Source organism: Prinia subflava, chromosome 14 (genome assembly GCF_021018805.1).
Source record: "Prinia subflava isolate CZ2003 ecotype Zambia chromosome 14, Cam_Psub_1.2, whole genome shotgun sequence".
NCBI lineage: Eukaryota > Metazoa > Chordata > Aves > Passeriformes > Cisticolidae > Prinia > Prinia subflava.
Window position 1 is genome coordinate 20,274,601 of NC_086260.1, and position 27,460 is coordinate 20,302,060.

At 38.1% G+C, this 27,460-nt stretch overlaps 1 protein-coding gene and 1 long non-coding RNA gene across 6 annotated transcripts in view; one reads left to right on the top strand and one right to left on the bottom strand.

Annotated features, from left to right (window-relative positions):
• ARHGEF3 (Rho guanine nucleotide exchange factor 3) overlaps window positions 1–27,460 on the bottom strand; it is a 109,801-nt gene that overhangs the window by 73,616 nt on the left and 8,725 nt on the right. For 2 of the 5 annotated variants that reach the window (XM_063411316.1, XM_063411315.1), the window contains exon 2: window positions 926–992. In XM_063411316.1, the coding sequence (XP_063267386.1) occupies window positions 926–992 (67 nt within the window). Of the gene's footprint in view, window positions 1–925; window positions 993–23,908; window positions 24,004–25,403; window positions 26,359–27,460 lie in introns of those variants that run through there. The other 3 variants (XM_063411317.1, XM_063411319.1, XM_063411318.1) reach the window with 3 other exon arrangements.
• On the top strand, window positions 17,116–23,848 carry LOC134557953 (uncharacterized). Its single transcript, XR_010082228.1, has 4 exons — window positions 17,116–19,689; window positions 20,125–20,334; window positions 21,845–21,881; window positions 23,558–23,848. It is a non-coding gene; the product is annotated as an uncharacterized LOC134557953 (long non-coding RNA).

Consider the following 27,460-nt stretch of genomic DNA (forward strand, 5'->3'; position numbering starts at 1 on the left):
CAAGTACAAGTCAGTCCACGTTGCAGGTAATAGTAATTTAGTGTTCATTATACCAAAAGAAGCTTGCAAGGCAGAAAAAGCCTTTCCTTTAACCAAAAGATAACTATGACCTAGATACAACACGCAGTGACTTCTCCTGGACTGTATCCCAGGCTCCAGAACTTACACATATGGCAAACATGCCATTGCAACACCACCATCACATTAAGTTTTACACCAAATGGTGTAGAAGGGCTCAGAGGACATATAGGACAGAGAGGGGATAACATGGCTAATCTCTGAACAAATCAGCCTACTACGAAGCTACCTCTGAAACCTGAAGAGGACAAGAGTAAAAGGTCCTGATACTATCAGCAAATATAAAGATTCTCAGTGTCACTTGCATTGCTTTTTCATGTATCTTTTCAGTGGTTTCTGTGGGAACACATGAGCTTCCATATTTCCTTACTCAGCCAAACAAATAGAAATAAAACCTATTCCCTTCTGCCTTGTAAGAGACCCACAAAACTTTTTTTATGATTTAACTGTACTTCTGCAAACATTACATATTCAAACTTGCAAAAACTTTACAAATATCTATATTAGAATAAAACAATATCAGTCCAGTTTTCATCATTCATTTTTGAAAACACACCCTATTTTTAAAATTTAAATAGGTTAATGTACAGTCTGATTATGTTCTGCACCTCTCAGAATAATATAATCAGTTATGTAAAAAAAAAAACCAAACAAACAAAAAACACTGACAAAAACAACTGGTATTTTTTGAAAGTGTTTTAGGAGGGTACAAAATTAGAAAGTTCCAGTCTAATTGTTTTGCTATGACTTTAGTCCTAACAGATCATGGTTTAACTACAAAGTTTCACTGCAACAGAATGCAGCAGGAGGGAATGTTATACTCTGAAGAAAACAATACGAAACTCACCCCTCTGAAATTCCAGCCCTTGGTAGAAGGAAACAAGGAAAAATTATTCTGTTGCTGCTGTTTTGGCCTGCAAGATGAGACAAAAAAAAGTGTTGACATTTTCAGTTGCCATATTTTCTATCTCAGTAACAGAATGATAATAGAGGGAGAAAAGAAAAACACATGCTACAAGTACTAAGACACTTAGACTTCCTTGGCTGTACCTCTGACAGGTTTCTCTCTTCAGTGTAGTTACATGTTTTAATTCAGATTGAACACTAAGGGACATGGCAGCCTTTCAAGTGTTTAGAGGTGCTCTGACTTGATGTCTGACAGCACCTTATTCCTCCGACTGATTTTCAGCAGAGACAACCCTGACCCAGTCTGTGAAGCTGCAGTTACCCCACATGATGCAAGATGGTGCAGCTGGACTGGAGGGAGATACTTCAGAGCCTTTAATCCTGACAGTGGAGCTACACAAAGGTCTAAAAAGCAAGTTAGCCAGCCTATTGTGTGACGCTAAAAAACTAGAAGCTGAGTTCTGTTTTTACTCCTTCCAAAAATCTTTCTCCTACCCTATAATTAACACTGTACAATTATTTCTGAAAAGTAACCATAACATGGCCCACTTCTCTCCTAATGACCGTTTTTCACCAGTAAGATCTTCAATTAGTTTACAAAGGTAGGCAAACATTGCTGAGATTTTACACATGAAGTCAGATCAAAGCCCGAGTGAACTGCTGAAGCTGACCAGACCAACACAGGGTTTGGCAGCAGGACCCAAGTGCTGAGCACACTGTAACTCCAACAATGCAATTAGACACGTTACAGAAGTGACCATAAATAGTAACAGGAACACAGAAACTTGGTTAAAAACCAGCAAATTAAATGGCTGCTTGTCAAAATCTCACCATCCAACATTAACATGACAGATACTGAAATTAAAGCTCTGAATTAAGGCACAAGTTCTTCCTGCTGCCTATAGTTCCTGAAGGATTCCAACACACCATACCCCAATTTTATTTCTTCGAGTCAGGATAGCAATACTTTCCACTGTCTTTTTTTCTGTCTTCTGTTTTTTGGTGTAAAATATTTGGTGTATGAACATTTTTGTTTTCGTGTTCATTAAAACACATCATAGAACTGTGATCACAGTAAACATGTTTAAATACCAGCATAATGCAAAAAATTATAATCATGACAATTAATTTTTGTAACATCAAAGGTTGAGATGTAAATCTGCTTAGTTTTTCACTGTACCAGTATGCCAACCAGACAAAATATTAATATTGACGTGCATTGGTAAAGTCATTAAAGACCACAAGGCAGCACACAACAGACTGTAAAGACTGTCCCACTAATAAATCCTCCTGCTACAGCTTTCCAAGTTAAAATATTTTGAAGTTGAATTTCTAACCTATAATGCAGTAAGCGCATTATAAAAAGAGAAAAATGTGATTAACAAGAGTGAGTTCCACAGATTATCGATTTCCTAACGGTGTTTTGCACCTTTTATTCACAGATGATCTCACACTAGATCATGTGTTTAGACCTGACTAAACAGTCAGGTTTTTGAGAAAGTACTGTGAGCTTTCTGTAAAGTTGTGCTCCTTAGTAATTTTTTTTAAATATATATTTTTGAACTTACATTTCATCATTTTAATCTTATATTTTCATGCTGTTCTTGCTTTTATTTTCCCACTTTGTTAAGAATTGTAATAGTTCTATACTAAGTAAGATGAATGTAGGGGAAGCAAAAGATATTAAAACTTCAATAAAGCAAATTTTATGACAGTTTAGACAATATTTCAAGGGAAATTAATTACTTAATTAAAAAATATCTATCCCCACAATCATTCTCTAATGAGAACTGAGAACTCTGTAATAAGCAATAAATTTGTCATATCATCCAAGTACACTCAACTAAAGTCCATCCAGCAGAAGGATGACTAAGCAATTGTTATCATCAATCTGTAACTTTCCCATTCACTGACAGCAACCCAGACTACACAAAAACAGCCAGACTTTACAATGAGCAAACTCATGAAATTTACATTTTGCCAGCTTTCACAATAGGTACCCTCTTCCCTCTTATCAATCAAGAATCTTGCTTCATTTTGGTGAGAATGAATCTCCCCATCATTCACAATGGTCTGCCAAGTCTTCTCTTTAATGCTGTTGTGGCATTATTAAAAGACCTTAAATGCAGCAGTCTAATGAAACAACGAGGTTTTACCAAAAGGAGATAATTAAAAAGGCAGGCAAACGTATGGAGGTCATTGTGTGTTCCTCCATGACTTGCTGACCTGATCTGATACAATCAGGGTACAACAAAATTGTTCACAAAATATTTTTTTCCACCCATTGTGAGCAGCACTCTTCTACAACCAGACTAAAACATTAGACTCATTCAGCAACCTAATTGCTACCTTAAATAATTTCTTCAAAAACTTTCACTTTCATGCATCTGGCCTGATTATGACTTCCCTGTTTTCTATTCTATCAGGGGCATTTTAAGTCTGGTCACAGTCTATTCAAAATTTCAAGTCTATTTTCCCACTACAAGCAAGCACTTCATACAGCCCATCTCAAATATACCGTGATACTAGAACTGCAGAAGAACTAATCCACCATTTTCCTGAAAGACTGTTTCAGAAATCTCACTGTTCCTATAACCACGAACAATCTAGATTAAACGTATTTGTAAATCTTTATGATCACTATTCTGAACCAACATTTTTCAGCCTAACACAGCTCTAAATGAAAATGAAATAACACAAAAGTTCTGATCCTCAAATGCACCTCAAGTGACAAAATTTAGTTCTACCAAAAGCAAGACCTAATTTATAGTTTTCAGTTTGGTCCTTCACTAAGTTATTCTGATCACTTGGCAATCCCACTATTAACATCAATGAAAATTGTAATGAAAAAGAAATAAAGTATTGCAGTTTTTTCAAACACATTTTAAATTAATGTTTTGCTCATTTTTTTCCTAGAACACATTACTACTGTTACTTCAGATCATTCTGTATACTGGATAAATCCTTTCTGAAGTGCAGCAGGATATGAGAAAATTAAGAAACAGCCTGTGTTCTAAACTATTAAAATACTAAATAGCTGTTTGATATTTTAAATACAAAACTGTCAAAGAATTCTGTTTTTGAAACAGCCAATAGATATTACACTTTGGTAGGAGGGATACTGGTCCAATACTGTATTAGATGCACTTAGTTTCGTAACAAAATAATTTGCAAGACCAATAATAAAAATCATCACTGGCATAAGTAGGTAGCAGACAGAGCAAAATAAAACATTAACTTGAAGAAAAAGGAGATATTAATAGGCATTAAAAGTGATGAGCAGACCTGACTTTTAGAGGCACATAAATTTAAGATAAATTACTCGGATACTACAGTAAGGATTTTTCAAATGTCAAGGACGAGGTGGAGATGGTTCCTATAACTGAATGCACTATGATGAACAGTCTCGAAACTCCAAACAGGTTATCACAGTCTAGATCATGTGAGATCACAGAGATGAAGAGGGGGAGTTCTCTCCCTCTCCTTACAGTGAGTCTCAGAGCTGTAACTGCTAACATTTGACCTTTCTTACCATGGATCTCTTCTCGTTTAGCTAAAAGGAACCAAAACATTTCCCCTCACACCGTAGTGTTAAGAAGGAAAGACTAAAAGGTGGGGATACAAAGGAACTCTTTAGACTGTGGGAGGGAGGGGTCACCAAACCCACCATCTGAGCATGGCTTAGGGATCGCTATGGGAAGTTCACCTTGGGAATAAAACCTGAAACCAAGTCCCTCCACTGTGAGGAAAGTACAAGTGGGACCTGTCCCTTGGAGAGGTATCCCTGGAGAAACTAAGTATTGAGCTCATCCCTCTGTCTGACTGTACCCTGCTGTCTTGGTTTGAAAGACAGATATCTGCTAGGAAGGGGGCAGGACCTCCCTAGAGATGGGAGAGTTCGAATCCCCTCCCTCCAAATTATTCTAATTTAGAAAATTAAAGGGGCTTTCAGACAGAGGTATGGGGATAGGAATAACAGTTCTTTACTAGTATATATGACAAAACAACAAACAGGCAACAACTACAGCATTAGTAATAAACAGAACCAAGAACCTTGAGGGCTTTCTTTCACAAAAGCCCAGGGGCAGTTTTATCTCGGTGCCCCTGCAGGACTCCGAGAGGCTGAGCTGGAACGGGGGAAAGTCCCGGGCTGGTGGATGAGATGAGGAGCTCTGCGCTGGTAGCTGGAATGGCAGGGGTGTCCCGGCAGGGCTTGGCAGTGCTGGGCTACAGAGTAGCAGGAGAGCCTCAAAGCTCCGAGGAAGCAGCTGCGGTGGTGGGGGGAAGCTGGAGGAAATGAGCTCAGGATTCCTGGGTACACAAGCCTATGACGGTAGATTTCCCAGGACGAGGCAGAGGCAGAGTGATGGCCGTGAACTCTTCCTGCAGCAAGGGGCAGCTTGACTGTTTTCCTCGATGCTGAGAGCAAGAGTGAGGTCCCCTCCCCCAGCTCTGACTTTTTGCCTTTCCCAAAGCTGTTATCTCTCCCCTCTGAGGGACACTCCCAGAGACTTAAAAACAATAGGTGTAGCCTTGTGATGCCATGTTCTTCAACTACTCTCTTTGTTCTGGCTAAGTACGGTCATTAGGGTTTCTTAGAAACTTATGGGAAAAAATTCTGTAAGTGAAAAAGAGGCAAATCTAACTCCCAGCAAGGCTCCATCGCACACATTATGCATATATTATAAAAATATTCTTAGACACCAAATTAACATGGCTGTCAGAATAAATCAGTGGAGCTTTTTTCTGCAACCTTTACTTTGTTGTAGGTTAGTTATATAATGACACCTGGTACGTAAAAGTGTATAAAGGAATCTAAAAACTAAAATACAGACTGAATGTTTAAAAGTTGCTATTACACTTACTAACAAAATGTTTTCTCTGCCCTGAAGCACGATGATGAGTTAAGTCAACAGTTTATAGCAGTTTATATTAAGCTCATGCAACTTTTACATCTTCATCTGATCTTCCAGTCTATCTGCACACATAATCACTGACTACAAGAGAATTTCTATGATATGAATATCCAAACTGTGCGTGTTTTTGTTTAAAATATTCAGCTGCTACATCCGTTCAAAAATAAAAGCTCATTTTGTGAATCTACATGAATACTCAGATAATAAAAGGAAAGCTCAAACCACTTTGTGAAAAAGGCATATTGTGTGTGTGTGGCTCTACGCAGATATTTACTATATGTAATATGCTAGGTAGAAAAGTTATGCAATATTAACATTTTAAATAATATAGTAAATGTAGTTTTTAACATTGAATCTAAGTAAGAATTGTGTGTAAGGAATTGTCCTTAGCTCAAGAGCAAAGAGAAGATAACCTGGAGGTTTCTACACAGAGAGAACAATTACAACAAGCCAGACTAAAACCCCTCTTGGATGTTTCAGAGGGAAAGATGCAGATCTCCTCAAAACCACCCTGGTCAAGCCAGACCATGCATATCTCCTTGAATCCACAAAGCTACCTGGTTAAGCCAGACTCCAGGACGCCAGGGGTTTTGCAAAAGGCTCTTGGCAAACGGGATTTTCTTAGATAAAGTATGCATAATCATTAAAGTTTGTCCTCAAAAAGAGAGAGACTTCTCCCTAACGGGGCCCTTCTCCTTCACAGCCTTTGTCTGGGAGGGAGGGGGGACGTAGTCCCGGGCTACCTTTCTTTGCTCTTATTGTCTCATTATTTGTCCTGTCTCTGAAAACTTTTTAAACTTTTATTATTGTATTAATATTTTTGCAACCAATTTTTATTCTTTATTAAATTTTCATAAATTTCAAAAAGCAAGTTATTGGCATTTATCACAACTTGGACACAAACTATGCTAAGTAAAAATTCTTTTCAATATGCAGAAATACAGGTTGTTACTACAGCAGTGAATATTTTACAAAGATATTGTTAAATAATAAATAGTACTGCTCAGATCTGTTCTTTGTGAGGTCATCTGCTCAACCTATCAAATATGTACACTAAAACACAAGTCATAAAAGCACATTTATTTTAACACACTGGAATAGTTGTGATACTAATTCCATGCACAAAAAAATGTCAAAGTGGTTTACCTGGTGAAGCCTGAGATGTGCAAGAGTATTTTAGCTTTTAACAGTAGTTTTCAATACTGATTTTCTCAGATATTTAAATAACAGATAATAAAAATAATGTACCTTTGGTACTGATTTTAAAAACAGGAAAAAAGCTCATGCTTTGACTAACTTAATAAAAAACATTGACACATCTATTTGTAACCTCAAATACCATTTCTCTCATATACTAGGCTGTGCATTTGGGCACTAAACTGAGATTGTGGAAAATTCCATTTATTTTCCAGACATGTACAGAAATCTAACACAACAGAATTTGACTCAGAAAATATTTAAGTTCGTATAGAGAGTTTACTTGATGGGGTTTTCTTGTTAAAGGCAAAGTAACTCTAAGACTGGGTGCATATTTGATCTGCCCCATCCTGCAGACAGAAGTTCATCACAAATGGGTAACTGGGGATGGGGAGGCCAGTCAGCTGAGGAAGACTGAACACTTCATACCCTGAGAGAAACAAAAATACCAAGGTAAAAACAGATGACTGTTTTTCAGCTGATGTTTTTCTGACTTCTTGAAAGTAAACATAAACCTTTACTGTCCTACTGTCATGAACTGGCATAAATGCATTAAGAAAGAAAAACAGCCCCTGTGAACATGGCTGCAGAGACAAAGCAAGTAGATATAGCAGTGAGCTGTCACACACCTACTCTTTTCCCATGCTTTCTGCATGTTTATCTATAGTGTGAATCAGTGCACCCTCCCATAAAATATCCCATCACGAACAAAACCCAAAGAAGCTACAAAATGCATTTTTTTTCATTTCTTTGTATTTGATTCCTTTGTTCCAAAAATTAAAAACATCCTCATGAAAAATGAAAAAAAAAAAGGCCAACTAAAGAGCTACTTTTCAATCCAAAACTCAGATATTCTAAATGATGTAACATTTCACCTTCTGAAGAATAACAAGCTTGACTTAAAGCTTTAAGCATAAATTATTTCTTAATTTCTAATTATTGCAGGTTGATACAATAAATGCCATCAATATACAGGACTATAAAAGCATCCCCCTTGATATACATGAGCTCTGGTCACATCTAAAAGAGAAATCCCTGGCTCTGGCCAACAGGAGGACCCAAATTTTTCTGCTGTTTGATAAAGGTACAGCTGCATTAATGCTGGGGAGGATGCGAACAGAGTCCTGTATTATGTTTCTATTTAAAAAATCACCGCTTCATGAATATTATAAAAGGCTGAGATGAGAAAGATAATTCACAGTTTTAATTTGACTAGGCAGCCTAAAAATATTCCTATATAGTTTCAATTATATTCGGAAGAAAAATGGCAATAACACTTGTTAAATTTTAGTCATTATCTCACTCCACTTGCAACCCCTGAGACCACTGAATTCTTTACAGTGAGAACAACTGTTCATTCAAAAGAAATGTTTGCTCATTTCCACCCAACAGCCAGAGAAGATCCTCTGTTCCACGGGGAAAAAAAGATCTGATGGTAAGGCTTAACTGCCCCCATCATCACAGTCAGAAAAAGCCAAGCCTCGGGGCAAAAGCCTCACAACGCTCATGCTCAAGGAAAGACAAAAAGTCTGTTTCATTTTGTTTTCAGACTAGAACCTAAGGCTTGGAAATCCACTTAAGTTAGCAAGGCTGGATACTTGCTGGTTAGACAGAAAAAAAGGTTTGCACAAAGAGAAATCAAACAAGGCATTTCTTAGCTGCTCAAAATCCACCCAAACAGCAATTTTCATCCATTCAAGTGCCATCACATCATGTTCTTGATAAAGGAAATGGGTGTTTCTGTTTGGATTTATCTCATTTGGCTCTTTCTGAAGCTAAATTGGGTTCCTGTGGAACTGTAATTCACTTACAGGCATTCAGAGAGATCAGAAGGGCTGAACAAAGTAATCAACAGTATTTAAAACCAGTAACATCTGGAGGCATGTCAATCCTCTACACGATTTTAAAACTTTTGTACTGCTGGTTCCTTATCCTTCATTGGCAACTTCACATTTCTCTGCATTACAGCTTACATTTCACATGAAAAGGCAAAAAATGTAGGTTTCTAACTATCAATAGGATCATTATAGTAAATTTAGAGACTTCTCTGTGTTGAAAAGTAAAACAGTCTTGCATACCTTTCCAAGAGAGCTGTGTGATACTTTCACACTTTGCTTTCAAGGATATGGCACTAAGCCAGTCAGACAAGGGAAGAAATCTGTTTTTATTAAATACAATCAGTTACAGAGGACTAACTTTCAGCATAATGTTTCACCGAGCAAGACTGTTCTTGCTTGAAGGGTTTTACACTGAGTGACAAGAACCACTCCTGCAATCTCTATGCACACAGACCAGAACATCTTATCTTGAGATTGTAACAGGCCTGTCACCACCAGAGCTAATAAACTGAACTTTTCCAAGTGGATGCAGCCATACCCATGACTTATCTTCAGCATGCAGTAACGACCTCTCTTGAAAAGTCAAATTATATCACAATTTTCTGTCTCCATTAGTTCTGCCCTCCACCACGCCTAAAGGATTGGAGACTGTCATGGCAAATTCCACTTAGCTACTTTGTCACATACAGACCAGTAACTCGGACATAAAAATCTCACCAAAGATTAAATTCTGCAGCATCCTGGGGCCTTGCTCAGAACACAAGCAAGTACTGGCATAACTACAACATGGACAGCAGAAATTCTCTCACACTTTGACCATTATTGTCAGTTAAATAAAGAACAGAATTCAGAGAATATTAGAATTATTAAGGCTGCAAAACAACTCCAAGATCATCAAGTCACTGATCACCACCATGTCAACCAAACCACAGCACCAAGTGTCACATCCAGTTGTTTCTTGAACAACCCACCCCATCCCCCAGCAGCCTATTCCAATGTGCAACCACCCTTTCAGTGAAGAAATTCTTCCTGATGTCTAATCTGAACCTCCCTTGATGCAGCTTGAGGTAATTTCCTCTTGTACTTCATTTCCTCTTGTCCTCATCATGTTATCAATAGCAAAACCTTCTGTGGGAAGTTGCAGTATTTATATCAAGCCTGAGGGATAAAGCTTCAACTTTTTCAACCTTTCACCATTTCTAGAGATTTTGCTTAGAATTTTTTTTTTAATGCCAAATCATGATACTTTTACTTTTCCTTTGAGTGTTGTTTTAAAGACAAGCATCCAACAATACCTGGAAGAGAGCACTTACGATCTATTAGATTACCAAGACCAGTAAGTACAATAAATGCTACAAAATATTTAAGAGACTCACAGCTGAAACATCCATAGTGTATGTTATACCAGTATGCGATAAATAGATACAAGGCATCAAGATCAAACTAGCTTTTACCTTTTAGATTTGCAAAGACATTTTTGCTTGTAAGACCTTCACCTGCATTACTAGCAGATTGTACACCACGGGGGCCCAAATAAATAGTGATTTCACCTCCAGTTCATTGCATTTCCATCTGCGCAATAATTCCTACTAAGTTGCGTAAATAACTCTAAGAGTCACCATGAGCCCCTGGGGCTTAGAAAACTTTTTTCTCCTCATATTTAACAAAGTGCTCTTCATTCCTATTCAGCTTTAACATATTTTTGTAGATCTCAATTACAAGAGTCTTGTAAATATTTACTAGTTTTGTTTCCCTTTTTTATATAACTCATTAGAACTTCTCCTTGTGGCCACAAATCCCCTGATTACCATAAGTATTTTTGTTATTCCATGACAGTGAAGCTACCAAATCAAACCCTGAAATGCTTTCAAGTTTCAAAGTTTATTCATATCATAAACACCAGACTGGTTTCCCCTTTGTTCGGAATGAAAGTGAAATAAATATGAACAAGGCAATTGTATGCACAAAGGCCAGTTTACAAGTACAAGGAGAGTTAGATTTAACAACAAACAGTTTCAGGATATTTCATTCCACACTGACAAATTAATTTCTGAAAAAAGCAGAAGAGTTTTTGAAGGCAATTTATAAAGAGACACTGAAGTCAACAAATACTGACCTCTACCATGTGACTTGTGTGATCCTGACCTTTGTTGCACAGTGAGGTCAGAAGGCTACCAAGACAGTTTTTATTAATATTAGTCATATGTAAATTATTTACATAATTCTTCAAGATAAAACTAAGTTATGGTTTCTGAGCAGATTTTGTACTACAAATTTGGCTTAAGAAGTTTCTTTGCAACATAAAACATTTGAAGCTTTTGCCAAATTTTACACTTAATGTCTCTGACACCTTTCATTGGTGCTTGGGATGATACTTCAGCAGTACATTGAAAAGGTGTTTCTACTCTGAAACCAGACTCACACCTGTGAGTTTTTATGCAAGAGAATGACTTCCTATTAAGTAAGCAAACCTCCCATACTTTCACTGAAGGGGTGTTTAACCTGAGATGCAAAAGCAAAATGTTTTCTGTTAGTTATTATTCACAGTTGGGTTCCTGTGGGAGCATTGCCTACATCACTGTTGACATAGTAATTACTATAGAAACCCTGAATGCAATGGAGTCAAACCTGTTGAAACTGTGGTACCATTAAAGCTCCATTCAAAATATCCACTCAGGACAGAAAACATTCACTTATATCTACTTTTGCCAGCAAGTTAGGTTTAAACAAGTTAGGTTTTCTAATCTCTTCAATATAAATACACTAACTAAATTAATTTCAGCCCAAGACCATTTTACAGGAGCATACAGGAAACCTTGTTAAAATAATTTTCTTACAAGTACAGAATCCTGTATTTTAAAATAACATTATACCAGTGATGGCTCTTAAATTGTTTATATTGTTTTGTTCCAGGTCAAAGAACATTCCTTTAAAAGTGCACTTATCAGTAGGACATATCTGGAGCTAGTTTTTTCCAAAATGCATATATAAGTATATACATAAAAATTATTTCTATGGATACATACTCACACTCCTATGTTTTTTCCTTTCCTTTCCATCTTGATTACAATCCCTGCAAAAACAGGCATTAACAAACGAAGTAAGGCAGGAAATGGGATTTCACTGTCAAGGAGAACAGTGATGAGCCATCAATGGAGGCAATTAGCACTTGCACATCTGCACACACGGTTTTGTTCTTTATTTCCAGCACATTTTTTGTTTTTTCCAGACACTCTCGGCTGTGGCTGTTACGTTTCCTCTGAAACTTTTCATGTCCTGCCTTAAAGTTACAGTACATTGATCTTTGTTCTCACTCTTGCTGATAGCTAATGTATTTGGGTTTCAATGAGGTGCATTAGAGACACACATTGCAATATTTCATTATAAAAACTAGAAAGCTCCCTAATTACAAACACAAAAGAACAGGCTTTTCCAGTCTCTATACAGAGAGCACTGGAACACAAAGACAATATCCCCAGTAACTAGAGCAGCGGAAGTAAGAGTCAAACTACAAGGGAAGAAATCAAACAGACGTTGAATTGATCAATGACGATGCAAAGGTATTTCATGTTTCCTTTACTGTCATGGATACCAGAATTAGTGTTGGTAGCCTAGGTGAGTGATCCTACTCCTTTTAAATATGTCAAGTATGTTTCTGGAGCCAAGCTGTTGGATTTTTTCCAATCACTTACTCTTGATTAATAAAACACTACCTGTGTTTTAAGCACAGAATTTTTCATTTCCAAATGTATCAAAAATAGTGTTCTATGAACAACTGATGTGAAAAGAGTTAACTTCAGCTGATACTCTCCCCACCTCCAACTGAAGTGGGGTCACACATCAAGGATTTCAGGCTGCTGCAAGATTCACTGATGATGTTATCTAAGAGCCCTCCAGGCAGATCTCCCGACCCTGACAACTTTAAACCGAGAAAGAAGAGATATGCAGCGATTTGACCAGTCAGTCACTCGGAAGAAGTGGCACAGTAATAAAGAACAAGTTTGCAATTCTTTTGTTCCACTCTGGGCTCTTTGTTCAGGGTAAAGATTGAAGATAAAAGTTGCTTTCTTACTTCCAAGAGACCGAGGTGGCACTAGAATGAGGTGAAGTAGCAGTCCCACCCTATGCATAGCACGGGTTGAGATGTGACCTCATGATCTCAGCCAGAACTAAAGATCAGAGGTTTAGCACTGAGCACACACGGTGACAGCAGAACCCCACCTCGCTGCTGCAGACTGACTGTGCTAGGGCAACTGAGGAAGGTCCTTCCAGTGGCAGCACCCCCCAAGTTGTGTCCCACACCTCAGCACTCACCACTTCTGTGCCCCCCTGCCATGACAGGGCTGCAGTCAGCTCAGGACAACACTTGTGCTGCTGTTCTTCACCAAGGATGTGAATGGCCACGCTCTCTGGGGGTTTCACTGGCCATGCTGGTACTAACCGGGGTCTCTCACCTCAACCTACACACAGTTATGTTAACACTGGAGCTCATTTCCTCTGCTATTTTTTATATCTTCTAAAAAACGAAACTAGGCAATGAGTTCAAAAGTTGCTGGCAAGACCAACAGCACAGTCACATGTCATTTCCTGAGGAAACCAGGCTCTTGTCAAATCACACAGATGCACCTTTCTGCAAGCCTGACTTGCTGAGGTACCCTGAAAAGCGAAGAAAATGGTTTCAGAACTCTGAGCTGCGATGTCCCTTGACATCCTACTGAGAAAGAGAAAAGTTTGGGGGGTTACTTGGTTGGATCTTTAAACTCAAAATGCATCATAACTTTTATTCTTCAAGTAAATCTATGGAATGGGTGGAAAAAGCCTGTTCTTAAAATTGTCATAATGAATCAACCACCCTACTTGCAGAAAAATGAAATTAGTTTTTGTCCAAGTTTATAAAATCAGGTGTCTCTTCTCAAGACAGAAATATTTAAAATTACTAGCAAGTGAAAAATATTAAATCTTATCCACAAAAATAAACATTAACACTGGGTCTGATATGCAAACAAAGAGCTTTAAGATGATCACTAAATTCAATTTCACTGCAAAAAAAACCGCAGAAAAGAAGCACCACAATATTTTTAAGTTATCTTTACATGGAAACCAGATCAAAGCAGTTACATCTTCGCATTAGTGGAATATAAACAGAGTTTAAGTAACAGAGTTCTACTTGTAATGGAGTTCTACTGTGAGCAAAAACCTCAGTTAAAAAAAAAATATTGCCCTATAGTGCATTTCAGATGTAACAGACTGTTAAAATACTATTAAGGCATTAAATTACCATAGCAGACATTTATTGTAAGCATGCTCTTCTATCAGGAGTGCAAATCTTTGCACGCCAATTGCAAAGTTAGTAGACAATTAACATACAATAAAAAGTAGGTATAACTTCATTTTTAAAACATCTTCACACAAAAAACCTTTCTGTTCTTACAGAAACCTCAAAGCATGTACAAAGTACTGTGTAAAGAACCTGAAATTTTAGATAGTTCACTTTCAAATAAACACAGGCACTTGAATAACTGAGCTTGTTTTCCTACACAAGTTAGCACTATAAACAAAAGAAATTCATGCGCTTTGTTAATATTTCCTCTTGATTAAGCCTGTAACAAAGCAAGACAGCCAGCATCCATACCGATCCCAAATCTTGCTCTGCAGCACCACAGTGTTGTTTACCTGAGCAATTTCTAAACTGCTGAGAAAACAGGTCAGCATTTCCTCAGGGGAAAGACAGCTTGTTGCTTCGCCAGGCTACAAACCATCTTCATCTATTCACCTAGCCCATGCAAAATCCTAAATCAACTGTGACCTGATGAAGGATTATACAGTTTTGGGGACTACCAATATCTTGGCAAGAGAGTCACAGATTCCTAACTGGGCAAAAAATATTATTTTAATCACCAATTAAAACAATTTGACCTGAAATTGGCAAGGAAATAATACTCAGGAACTTTGATGGGATTTAACACAACACCATTTCCTATAAATAATGACACCAGAGATTCAGAATCCAAAACAAGATTCTGCCAATTCTAAGTCTTTGGTCAATCTTCCTACCTGCCGTTTGTGACAATTATGTGTTTCTGTAGGTAGACATCAGTTGCTGAAAAGCCTGAGGCAGGTGCATGGTAAGAGAAAATCATGATCCCATCCTACCTTTATGAGAAAAACAATCAGCTGAACATTCATGGCCTGTGTTCCTCAGGGAGACAGGGACAGCAGCTTCAGTTACATGACATTTCACAGTACCAGAGGAACATAAGAAATCACTATTCTGTTTATGACTATAAAATTAGCCTATACAATTTTTCCAAATTAAGTGTACAGTCAGGGGGCATTTCACAGTTGTCTTCTTGCAAACAGGCTCTTTAGGAGCTGCAAAAGAAACCTGCTCAACCTGACAAGAGAAAGATCTGCAAAGCACACCTACAGACCTCAAGGACACTGCTGGTCAGAACAGTCCAGCCGTACACATACAGCATACACACGTGCACAATGAGCAAAACCAGACACATACAACCTTCACAGACGAAATTAAGAAATGGTTCTGGTGCTAAAGAATTTACCTTTTCAGTACCTTGATACAGATACCAAAAAACTGCCACGAAACCAAATATTGCAGTATCAAGTCCTTCAAAACAAAAGACAAACACCAGTAAGCGGAAGAAGTTTGGCTACAGCTTAAATGGAATTAAAGCATGACATATTTAATAAAGGAAGCAACGCGACGTGGGCAGGTCCCGGCGGCGAGGAGCGCCCTCCGCGGGGCGCAGCGCGGACCCGCAGCGGAGTTACCGCGGACAGCAGCGATTCGCAAAGAACAACTGCCTCCGGGCTCTTGTGCTCCAGCACACCGAGAATGAAACCATCACATTCCAGCAGAGTGGAAGGCAAGAGCTGGAGGAGCTTATTACCATTTTGTTATTTCAGGAATAATAAACCAGCAGATTATCAAATAAATTTCAACATTTAATGATAAAGTAATTTAACCTTCTAAATCCCACTTTTTCTCCCTGCTTTCTTCTTCATTTGTATGGAGATTGGTGGGTATTTCCCACAATCTTCTGTTTTGTTATGCAGTGCCCCCATGTCAACACCACACAGGGGAAGTAGACTCTTCGGGTCAGATACTAGTTTAGATAAAGGAGGATATCCGGGGGGAGAAAAGAATCTCCAAACTTATGAAATCTGATGGATGGGACAGAGAACGTGCTATATACAAGGGTAGATACAACAAAAGCATATCATGACTTTCCCTGTCTGCACTTTGATACAAATCCCTCACTGATTTGTAGCTGACTTAGCGTGACTCCCTCACTGCATTGAGTTAGAGAACAGCAGATCTGAGAGGGAGGGAAACGTGCCTAAGCATGCCTGGGTACAACCTGCCAGATCTAGCTCTTTGTAGTAATAAATAATGGATTTAAAAGTGTCAGATGTGAATGTATCTAATGAAATTGCAACGAGGCATCAGTTTTTAAAAAACTGAGTGCAACTGCTCTCCTTTTTAAAATCTACCTAGTCACATGCCACTTGCATTTAAACTGTGGAATAGAAACACATTCTATAGCTTTCAAAACAGTCACATTAATCTTACTATTCTGTACAGAGTGGGGCCGGGAGACCCCAAGAAAGAAAAAGGGAGAGCTCCTCCTTTTTGGTGCAATTGGCAACAATTAACGAGTCTTTGAAACAAAATCTTCTCTTACACTCAGAAGCATAGTAGTAATTCACTTTTTTGAAAACAACTATAGAATCTATTTTTTAAAATGAAGACACAACTAACTGGGGACAGCTCATAAAATTTAGTCAATTCCTGGCCTTCACCACCAAATACAAAGCCTGACAGAGAAGGTGACAACAAGCCACCTCTATTCCTGCCAATACATTAGGTTAATTTTTAATTTACGCTTCTTATAATAATTAAGTTCAAAGTTGGGAAAGAAAAACATGAGTTTTTCATATTAACTAACACAAGAGGATATTCTGAAATACTTGCAGTTAGTTTTTATTCACATATTTTTAGTGAGTTTCTGTTCATAATGACCTTAATATTCCTATTCACACAGGTTTTGTCTTTCCACATCAAAAGAAACAGTCTGCTGAGGAATTTCTTTGTGTAGTTTTAAGGCAAAGGAAGGACAACCTAATACAAAAAACTTATCCTTTGTGTCCCGGAGATTTGCAGGTGACCAAATGTATTCAGCTTGAAAGATAGATATCCAAATCATTGTCTCTTACAACACTTACCTATTGAAATTTTCAGGGAAATGAAAATTTCACAGGAAAATGCAGTTAATTCAAGCAGTTCACATACCCTCTAGCCTTCCCTCCATCACAAAGGAAAGATCAGATTACAAATCAGCCTTCTGTTTCTGATCCAAGTACTGCAATGTATAAATATTCCTAAAGAAATACCATTTGTGTTCCTCATCACCAGCTCCCTCTACAGAGAATTAACTAAGCACATCTAAGAACTCTCTTTTTCAGGAGGGAGGGGAGGGAAGGAAAGGAGAAGTGTCCTCCTATCAGTATTAGAGTATTAACTAGAAACTCAACTGTAATACATGCTGAACAAGAGTCTAAAATAATAACAGACTGTTTATAAGAACAGATTCTAGCATCTTAGGAATCATGACCAAGAACAAGAATCTTGAGATTCTCCTACTTGAGAAAGAGAAGTAGGGTAAACATATAGGAAACAGATGGTTACCAGTGGTAGATCACTGGGTTTGGGGGTTTTCCACATAAAAAAAAAAAAAGTCACACTTCACATAGACACATGCACCCACACAGAGAATCAAGATGTTTCAAAGTGATAGCAGAAACTCACATTCACTGTCCCCTGCTCTGCCAGTGAGGAGCTGCACAATAAAGTGGGATGGAGATAGTCAGGGCAGCTGGACCGAGCTGGCCACTGGGATATTCCATACGCCAGGAGGTCATGCCCAGTATAAGAGGGAGCTGGAGGGGGCCAATGGCTGCATGGGGATGGGCATCAGTCAATGTCTGGTGAGCAACCATACTGTGCATGGCTTGTTTCTCTGTCCCTTCAATTACAATTACTATTATTGCTGGTAAAAGCTTTAATTGTAACAAATAGTGTTTAAAACTTCTGAACTCTTTTAGCTCTAATTAAAGCAGGACAGTGCTTAGTCTTGTATAAATGTGTGCAAGTGGTTACTGCAGCCTTAAAGACCATGGGCCTGAGCGACACTGATAAGAAGCTGCATCTTGGCCAGACCATGCTGGGGTCACTCAGCACTCAAAGAAAAGAAACTTTTTTTTTGAGGCCTGTGACCAAAAAATGGATAATTTGAGGACTGGAATGTTCCCCAAATGACCACCAGAGACCCTCTAAAGATGATGCCTACTCTAATGTAAATAAGCTCCAAGAAGTGATTTGAATATGCAAAAGAATTTGTGTATACATTTTTATTAAACTTATTTTTTAGATTTCACCAGAATAGCCCATATGGAAGAATACAAGAAGATACTTTTAAAAAATAGATGGACTGACAGATTTTTACACTACTTTCCTACATCAAAGTAAGTAAATGTTAGTTTTAAAACATTCTTCAGCTCTTTAATAAAGTAATGTATTTCCACTCCCTCTATACACTCCCTGTGAACACTCCATTTATTTGTCAGAGCACAAAAGCCATGTCATCGGCCCATGCACTAGCACACATTCATAAACAAAATACCATTGAAGGTAGCCTAAAGATGTCATTGCCTTTTACTTTAAAGGATAAAAATTTCTTGACATTCAACTGGAACCAATCAGGTATTTCAGAAATGTTTGTTTAACTCCCTTTCTCAGCTAGCAACTATAATAAAGAGACATACAACAGTGAAAAAGCAGGTAGACGCCCAATAGAGTCATAACCAAGTATGCAGCAAATGTTTTAAGAGACACACTATCAACAAATATTATTTACAGTATGACCCAGAGACAATGTAATCACTTGTACAAAATGTAGATTACAGTTTTATCCAGGGACCTAATGAGTGATGATCTTCCCCCCTCCAACACACACACACACAAAAAAAAAAAGGGAAAAAAAAGAAAAAAAAAAAAAAAAAAAAGAAAAAAAATAACCCCGTGCAAAAAAAAACCCTCAACAGGCAGCAACCTTCGCTTCGAGATGTTTCTTAAAAAAGCAAATAGTAACTCACTTTGCTGATATGTCTTTATGTGATCCCAGAAAAAAAGCAAGGGCGGGGTGGGAAGGGAGAAGGAGAACAACCAGAGAGGGAGCAGACACAGCACTCCTTCGAACCAAGGCTGCCACCTCGTGGGCTTGGGCCGGGGGCAGCCCCAGGGCTTCCCTTTCTCAAGGCAGAATCAAGAGGGTTTTGATCCCATCCAGCATGAGGAAATGCAATCCATACTTAGTTTTGTAAGACATGATGACTGAACATATGTTTAAACTTGTATTTGCCTCTGGGGCATTTTTACTTCAGCTACAAAGCCCATTTCATGAGTGCATAAGTCAAAGTCAGCAGTTGGTGAGTGCACTTACTTTAACCATTTCAGCACATCCTCATCTCTCACTGTTTGTGGGTGTGCTACAAGAGCCTCATGAGTCACCCTCTCCATGCCCTACGTCACTCTCCTGGATGTTCATCCACTTCCTTTAAGGGACTGGTCTCAGGCTGCAAGTCCCAATGCAAATGATTCCCTTGTAACAATTTTCAACTCTACTATTCCTTTTATGGGCAGAGAAGTACTTTAAATAAACTAAGAAAGTTAGGTAAGATAGAAGTGATTTCATATATAAACAGCAAATATTTATCTGCTTTATTAAAAGTAGTTGGTCATAATTGTCATGTTATGCTAACTATTCTGAATATTCTTCAGCTTTCCAAGAAAAGCATTTTCTGTCTTTGTAATAAGGCATTACTAGAAAGCAACTAATTCAAGGCCTCTTGCAGATAAGATTAATTTTATCCAGCTATCTGAAATGTTAATCTGTAATTTATGGGGCTTCCTTTTTGCGCATACTGTAACCTTGTATTCCCCAAACATGTATGTGCTTTTTGTAATTAAACATCTGCAGTTAAACTGCACTTGACTAGAGCCAGATTAATTCAGTTCTTTAGGATGACTCATTTCTACTGATTAATCAAGGATATTGGAGAAACAGGGAAAATTGTAAAACTTGTTTCTCTTCTTACTGTAATTTCAGACACATAACTCTTCCTTCATCAACTAGCAGCTGGCAAAAGCTACAACAGAGTCATGATGATTTATTGTCACGAAACCTTACTTCCCACACAAGCTACAAGTCAGCTTGTGCACTTGTCTGTCTCTGAGGTACAGAATGCAGCAATTCAGCTACTCTGTTCTGAACCTCACTGAGAAGAAGGTCTGTGTGGTTAAAAACACCGGCATTAAGGTAAGATCTGCATTGCTCCTTATTATGTGAACATGCAGATTTTCAGCTGTTCATCATTGCTTTCCTATCTTGCTTTTACTCAATCATGGGGATGTCACTCCAAGTATTGTTTTAATGTCAGTTGACCCTGTTAGTTCTATTTTGTTCTTAAACAAATGAACTTATATATAAAAAAAAAGGCACTTCAAATACAGGTTGTATAATATTCCAATACTCAAGAATAATTACTTTTCCTATACCAAAGTGTTTCCAGACATGTGCACACTAAGATATGACAGTAAGTTGTTCTCTTTCAATGTATGCAATGATGAAGCTGGGCTTCAAATTAGTTTTTGCAATATCTAAGTTCAGTACCTAAGCATGTATTCCCTCTCAGTCTATGGACTGGAGTTGCAATAGTTTCCCTTCCCCACAAAGCCACCAGTCTCAGATTAGAAAGGAAAGCTGAAACAATCTGTTACAGCAATGAAAAACAAAAAATATTTTTAAAAGTTTCTGTTCTCAAACTCAGTTTACACCAAGTCATAGGTACAGTGTCAGAATAAGCACTGGAGTCCACAGTGCTCGGTTGTTTAGTTTTAAGCTTAATAGATTTATTTATTCATAACATGGACAATTTTCTGAGAGATTTGGTCTAAAAGTGATGAAAACTTTGTCATAGAAATAGTAGAACTGCATACTTCATAAGGAACATGGCAGAGTATTTGGAGACAGAAAGAGAAAGCCAAGGCACCAAAAATTCTGTCATCAGACATCCAGAACCCAATTTTCAATTATTAGTTTTAAAAGGATTAAATACTTCCTGATTTAATCCTAAGTAACACAATGAAGGAGTGACTAGCAAGATTTCACCCAGCCTAGTGGAAGCATGTTCTAAAATCCACACACAATAACAACACCTGGAAAATTTCCCATTCTCCTGCACATTTGTACTGAAAAACAGAAAAAAAAAAAAAGTGCCAGCCAGCTACTTTCACAGAAAGTGTGGATGAACTGACACACTTCCCACCTGCTCCCTTATCTTTAGTTCTTTTCTTGCAATTTTCAATATTATGAAAGTGGGAATCTGCCAGATCAGGAGCTTCTATAATTTCAAGGCTCTTAAGCCTTGATTGTTCAACACACTTCCACACCAGCTCAGCTGATATTGTTGACGTTATGATCATCCACCAAGTTCCTCCACCTTCCTGCTTATCAAGAGCAGCTTAATTTGGTTCACACATGAACTCTGCCACAATACCCTGCAGTTATCAGACATTCACAGCAGTCACATTTCTGCTACTACCAGCACTATTCTGCTACTGTAATCTTGTTTATGTATGTTGGGAGGAAAAAAGGCAACAGAACCAAGTGAATCGTTGCAAGTTTGAGAATTCAATTATTTTTTCATCTAGTAGATGTACCAAACTATGCAGATGCAAAACACTGATGAACCAGAATGGCAGACTTGGTAAATGGCTGCACAAGGTAGCTGGGGTTCAGTCAATTATTTACTCTCCTCTCTTTCTAGGGGGCCTTATGCAACATCGAAGCCTTTTACATGCATTGTAAGTCATGTTTAAATGCTAAATAAGGTCTTGCTCAGGGCTTTTCTCTGTGGACTCTTTTGACTTAATTGAATACATTACCCTGTCACTGTATACTTTTAACAACAGACATTTCTAATCTTCCTATGACTAACACCAGTCCTTACCAATACTCACATTTTCATGAAAATAAATGCAGAACTATCAGAATGTAAAATAAATTCCAAGAATAAGACAATGAATAAACAGCAATATGCAGTAAGGCAGTGCACCATTGCACTTTATTAGGCTGAGAAAAATAATGTTCATTCAGCTGGAGTATTCACAGAACTCCAGAATAAAAAATAGTATTTTAGAAACCTAAACAGATATGCATCACACTGCTATTGATAAAGTCTTCCTTGGGTCTCCTTTTCTGCAGATTAAACATTCTCAATTCCCTCAGCTGCTCTTCATCAGACTGGTGCTCCAGCCCCATTGCCCTTCTCTAGACACACTCCAGCATCTCAATGTCTTTTGTGTAGTGAGGGGCTCAAAACTGAACCGAGAGTTTGGAGCTGGGGCCTCAACAGTGCCCAGTACAGGGGGACAATCACTGCCCTGGTTCTGCTGGCCACCTTTTTGCTGATACAGCCAGCATGCTACCGGCCTTGGCTACCTAGGTACACCTGGGCTCATGTTGAGCTGCTGTCCACCAGCACCACTAGATCTTTTCCTGCCAGGCAGCTTTCCAGCCAGCCTGCCCCCAGCCTGGAGATGCAGGGGATTGTGACCCAAAGGATCCACCTTTACCTTGTTGAACCTCACACCACTGGCCTTGGCCCATTGATCCAGGCTGTCCAGATGCCTCTGCAGAGCCCTCCTACCCTCCAGCAGATCAACACTCCCACCTAACTTGGAGTCATCTACAAATTTACTGAGGGTGCCCTCCATCCACTCATGCAGATCATTGATAAAGATATTAAACAGAACTGTCCCCAGATCAATATCACAAGCAGGACACAAAAAACAGCAAAAGACATAAAAAAAAAAAAAGTGTTTGTGTCAATTTAGCACCCCTCAGTAGATTTGTGAGTCAGGAGGGAAGCCCACAGTTCTTCCTCATCCTGCCCTTTCATGCAAAGATTTTGTTGAGAATGTTCCAAAAGAAATGTTTAAAAGAAACTACTTTCAGGTACTATGATGCTGTTAATTTAATATTACATAAAAACCAAAGCAAAAAAAAGATTTTGATTTCCTGACAAGCATGCAATAGGAAACAGAACATTCAATAGCTAATATTTCTTTAGTTCTTTATTCTTGAAAAGATGTTTCCCAGACTACAAAAACAACATAAGGTAGATTTTTGTCCATATGGGTGTCATGAATTTACTGCTTGTTTGCCACACGGTAAATAAATAATGTGAAAAACCCTTGCAAACAACAGCAAGTAAAAACCAGCAAAGTTTAAAGGCTCTCATTAACCCAGGTGGAATAGTCTCAAAGCCTTTTCAACACCCTGTTCCCTTCATGAAAACACAAACCAGGTGCTAAAAATTGCATGATCTGTGGCAATTTTCACCAAAAAAATTGTTATGAAGTGGAAGCATTTGTGCACATCTACCATTTAACATTGCAATTGCTCTTTTCCTCTAGCACAGAGTAATTTTCTTTTCTGTACACAAAGTAGAAACTATTGACTGTGTAATGTCTCCCAGGGCAGCAATCTCGGGAGCCTCATAGCACTGAAGGTCCTGGTACCAGCATGGCCCAGCATCGCAACAGCATTGGGAGATTAAAACATTTGCCACATGTGACAGATTCCCTGAGCACAACTGCTGCACTGCTGAAGTGAATAGGAGTTTTTCCACAGCCCATCCCCCATGACACCCTGTACCATGTCATGTTAAAAACTCAAAACCAAAATAAAAAATTTCCCTTTTTCCTTCTCTGTTGTTAAATAAAGCAGATTTAATGCATCAGTTATAACAAATAATTATTTTACTTAATTTTCAAACTACATCTCCCAGTATTGCTATCTACTAACCAAGATTAGAAGTAAAGCTTACCAAATTTTTTCGTGTTCCATTCCTCCTCTGGCACACTGGTTTATTACAGCAGGGCTGCTTATGGTAAGAGCTGAGCTTTCAGAATTCATTTTTTTCTATGAAAGAACATTAAAAAAAAGAAAAATGCTATTTAAGTAGATTGTGGTTACTAATTAAGTCAAAAATGGAAACTTTAAGACAAGAACTTTTAAAAACCAAATACAGTATGTTTTACTCATTTGAGTAAATGTCCTACATCAATGGTTAATTGGATGAATACACTGAGAAGGATTTGGCAGTTTTATGGACTTGCTAGTTGTGCCAAACCCAACACTGATTGTCTTCTGTTTACTTTTCTGAACACATGCCAAGAGAGTTGATGTCAGCAAGCCTATATCCAGGGCTGTGCATCATGGCAGCTCTGTTAATCCAGAGCAGCAGTCACAGCCAGCACTTCAGTGGAATGATCCACACACACAACATGGGGGAGAAAATGTCAATTTCTAACATATAAAGATTTACAGAAGCTTTTTAGCACATTTTAATAATTCAAGATCATACTTTGCCAATTTGCAGAAAATAATTCATTCATGGCTGAAGTCCATCTGTAAAACAGCACAAACATATTGCAATAGCAATTCCCAAGTTACACCAGTTACAAGAGGTCTATATGGTCCAATAGTTTCCAGTAAATGACTTGCATGGCAAGAACAAATGAAGACTCCACATAATACAAGTTAATTCCATCATGAAACAGTAATAATTTATAATAATAGTAACAGGATCCACGAAGTTAACCTGAAACTTCTGAGTCCTATAGCTTCCCTACCTTTGAAGGGGGTAGGGGACAGAGGATATTTTTAGCTATCAGTCATCTTGACTTGATTTGACACCTGGTTTGTATTATGATCAGCATAAGATCTAACTGCTTAACAGAAATCAGACTCAACTGTATATTAATTAACACCTACTAGTATATAACCAAAAATAGCCTGTGCTTGTCGAGATAATAGTCCCTTACATTTTTCAAGTGGATGCAAAGAACCATTAAAAAGATGGTTTAACCCGTGTGAAACCTGGGTCAAAATCTGACTTGACAGATTTCAGGCCTGAGTACAGGGCACACGTCCCATCACTGGCTGGTAGATAAGACCAACCAGCACAAACTAAATGCTCTGAAGAGAAATCCCATCTTGGTTTCAAAAGTCTGCCCATGCAAGAGTGAATAAACAGCCCTGGGAAAGCCCTGTTTATCAGTCCCAGGATAACCAAACTTGAGTCCTTACTGACATTAATGTCTTGTTTTTGCCTGCCCCTTGCTGTGAACAGAGCCTGTGGCACTGACCCTTCAGAGCAAACAGTATAGATTTGGAAGAACAGGTCCTTGGTCTTGCATTTTTAAACATCCCTCATAATAGAGAGGGATAAAGTCTATTTCTGGGCAATCTTATTCCTTGAAATCTTGTTTAAAGGATACAAAAAACTATTCTGAATGGGAAAACAACAAAAGCCTCACCTCCATGAACTCAGGAACAGAGACTCAGGCAACAGACTTCTCTTTGGATCAGTGTCAGATCTCAAATTTATTCCTGATTCTCAAGTGGATCATTTTGAAAGAAATGAAAAGTAAGAAAAAAACAAACAAAAATGCCACAAAGGAAAAAAAACCAACCCACCCACAAAAAAAACCTCAACCCAAATCAACAGCACAAAACCCCCACCAAACAAATCCACACAAAAAACCATTTAATTCTAAAAGTGGCTCAGCAGCAACACATGTTGAAAACTAAATTATTACTTCCCTCTCTAGTCTACAATACCACAGGAAGAAAAGAGTTTGTCTTAAATACACATTAAAGCAATATTGCAAGAGTCCATACTTAACATTTTCTGCAGAGTTCCCCTTTTTGAGGACGCAATTTCCTAACCTGGGGAAAGCCCAGATTCTTCAATGATCACACAAGTTATGGCAACAAGAGTTTTACCTCCTCTTACAGTCACCTGTACCAGTAAGATCAAAGGTCCACGGCAAGGTCAGAAGCAGTCCATTAACTCTCAGAGTTGGAAGGTCAAAGATTCAGATTACAAAACCACAAGATTGCCATTCCAGCAAAAAAAAAAAAAAATACAACTTCCACTGTTTTCTTGTGAGCTGGTACTAGAGCAGTACAACTGTTCAATGTATGACTAAAAAAAAAACAACCAACTTGTTTCCAGCACTCTCCTCCCCAGCCTTGGAAATATCCAAGCCAACACTCCATACATATCTCTGAACTGAGACCTCCACATTCAAATCTCTGCACTGAGACTTGCACATTCAAACTAGAGCAAAAGCAGAAGCCAGAAGTGATAAAAGTTACTGTTATTCTTTTCTATGAACAATTGATGATAAAGGCTGACATAGATCTAACAGAAAATAAATATGGCATTAACCTAATTTATGTTCTGAGATGCTCTGCAAAAGAAAACCACATAAACTAATACAGAAAGGAATACATCTTGTCAAACTGCTCAACTCCCTCACATTCCCAGCCTGATATCTAAGAACAACAGCAGCACACTGTGCACCTTGAGTGACTTTTGTCTGTATCAGCTGTCCACATCAGCTTCTTTCCAATCACACACCTTGGTTACTGTCTGTGGAGATGAAGGGCACTGCCAGGGTTTGGAGGCCACGTAAGGATTGTCCTCCAGCCACACTGGAGGCTGGACAGCAGTGAGTCAGACAAGCTTCGGGGACACACTTTTGTCACACTTTTCCTCTCAACAGGTCTACACAGGTCCTTGTTCACTCTCTACCAGGAGCAACAAGTAATTAAACAGCTGATCCCCACAACACTGAAAAGTTTTATGGTCTTGTCAAACTATCAAAATATTTCTAGTTTCTAAATGGCAAACAGAAAATTGCTATCTGTCAACACTTAACAAAGCCAGGGATACCAAATATTACCACTGCTTCTCTTACTTGAAAGTCAATTCAGAGAAAAATTCTCAGCCTGTAGAGTCTCTCCTCACTGATGTGCCACAAAGTTCCCTTAAGACTCTTTCTTGAGAATAAATATTTTATTAGTAAAAGAATATTATTTAAATAGGTACAAGGGGAATATATTTTTTTCAAGCATTAAGAATATTTTATGGACATATTGCCAGTTCACTGGCAATATAATGCTTCAGATACTGCTTCAGTAGGTCTAAAATAAAACTGGGGTTTTTTTTGTGGAAAGAAAATTGTAAGGCTTATACACTCTAAAAAATATTGCTCACATTCAAAGTGAGCCACACAAAATGAAAGCTAAAACTAGGAAAGGAAAATTTTGTATATGTTTAAATATATATATATATATATATATATATGCGCACAATCAGGATACTACTACTATCCTCAGAAATCAGCCTCCAGTAACAACAACATCTTAAAAAATCAAATGCAACTCAAGGAGCAAAAGAACAATGTTCAGGAAAAAATATGCTGTTCACAGGTGCCTCTTTCTATATCATCATCCAACTCTTGTTTGGACTTGAACTTCATGGCATAGTCAAGGTTCATGATGAAACTTGAAGGAGGAAAACACA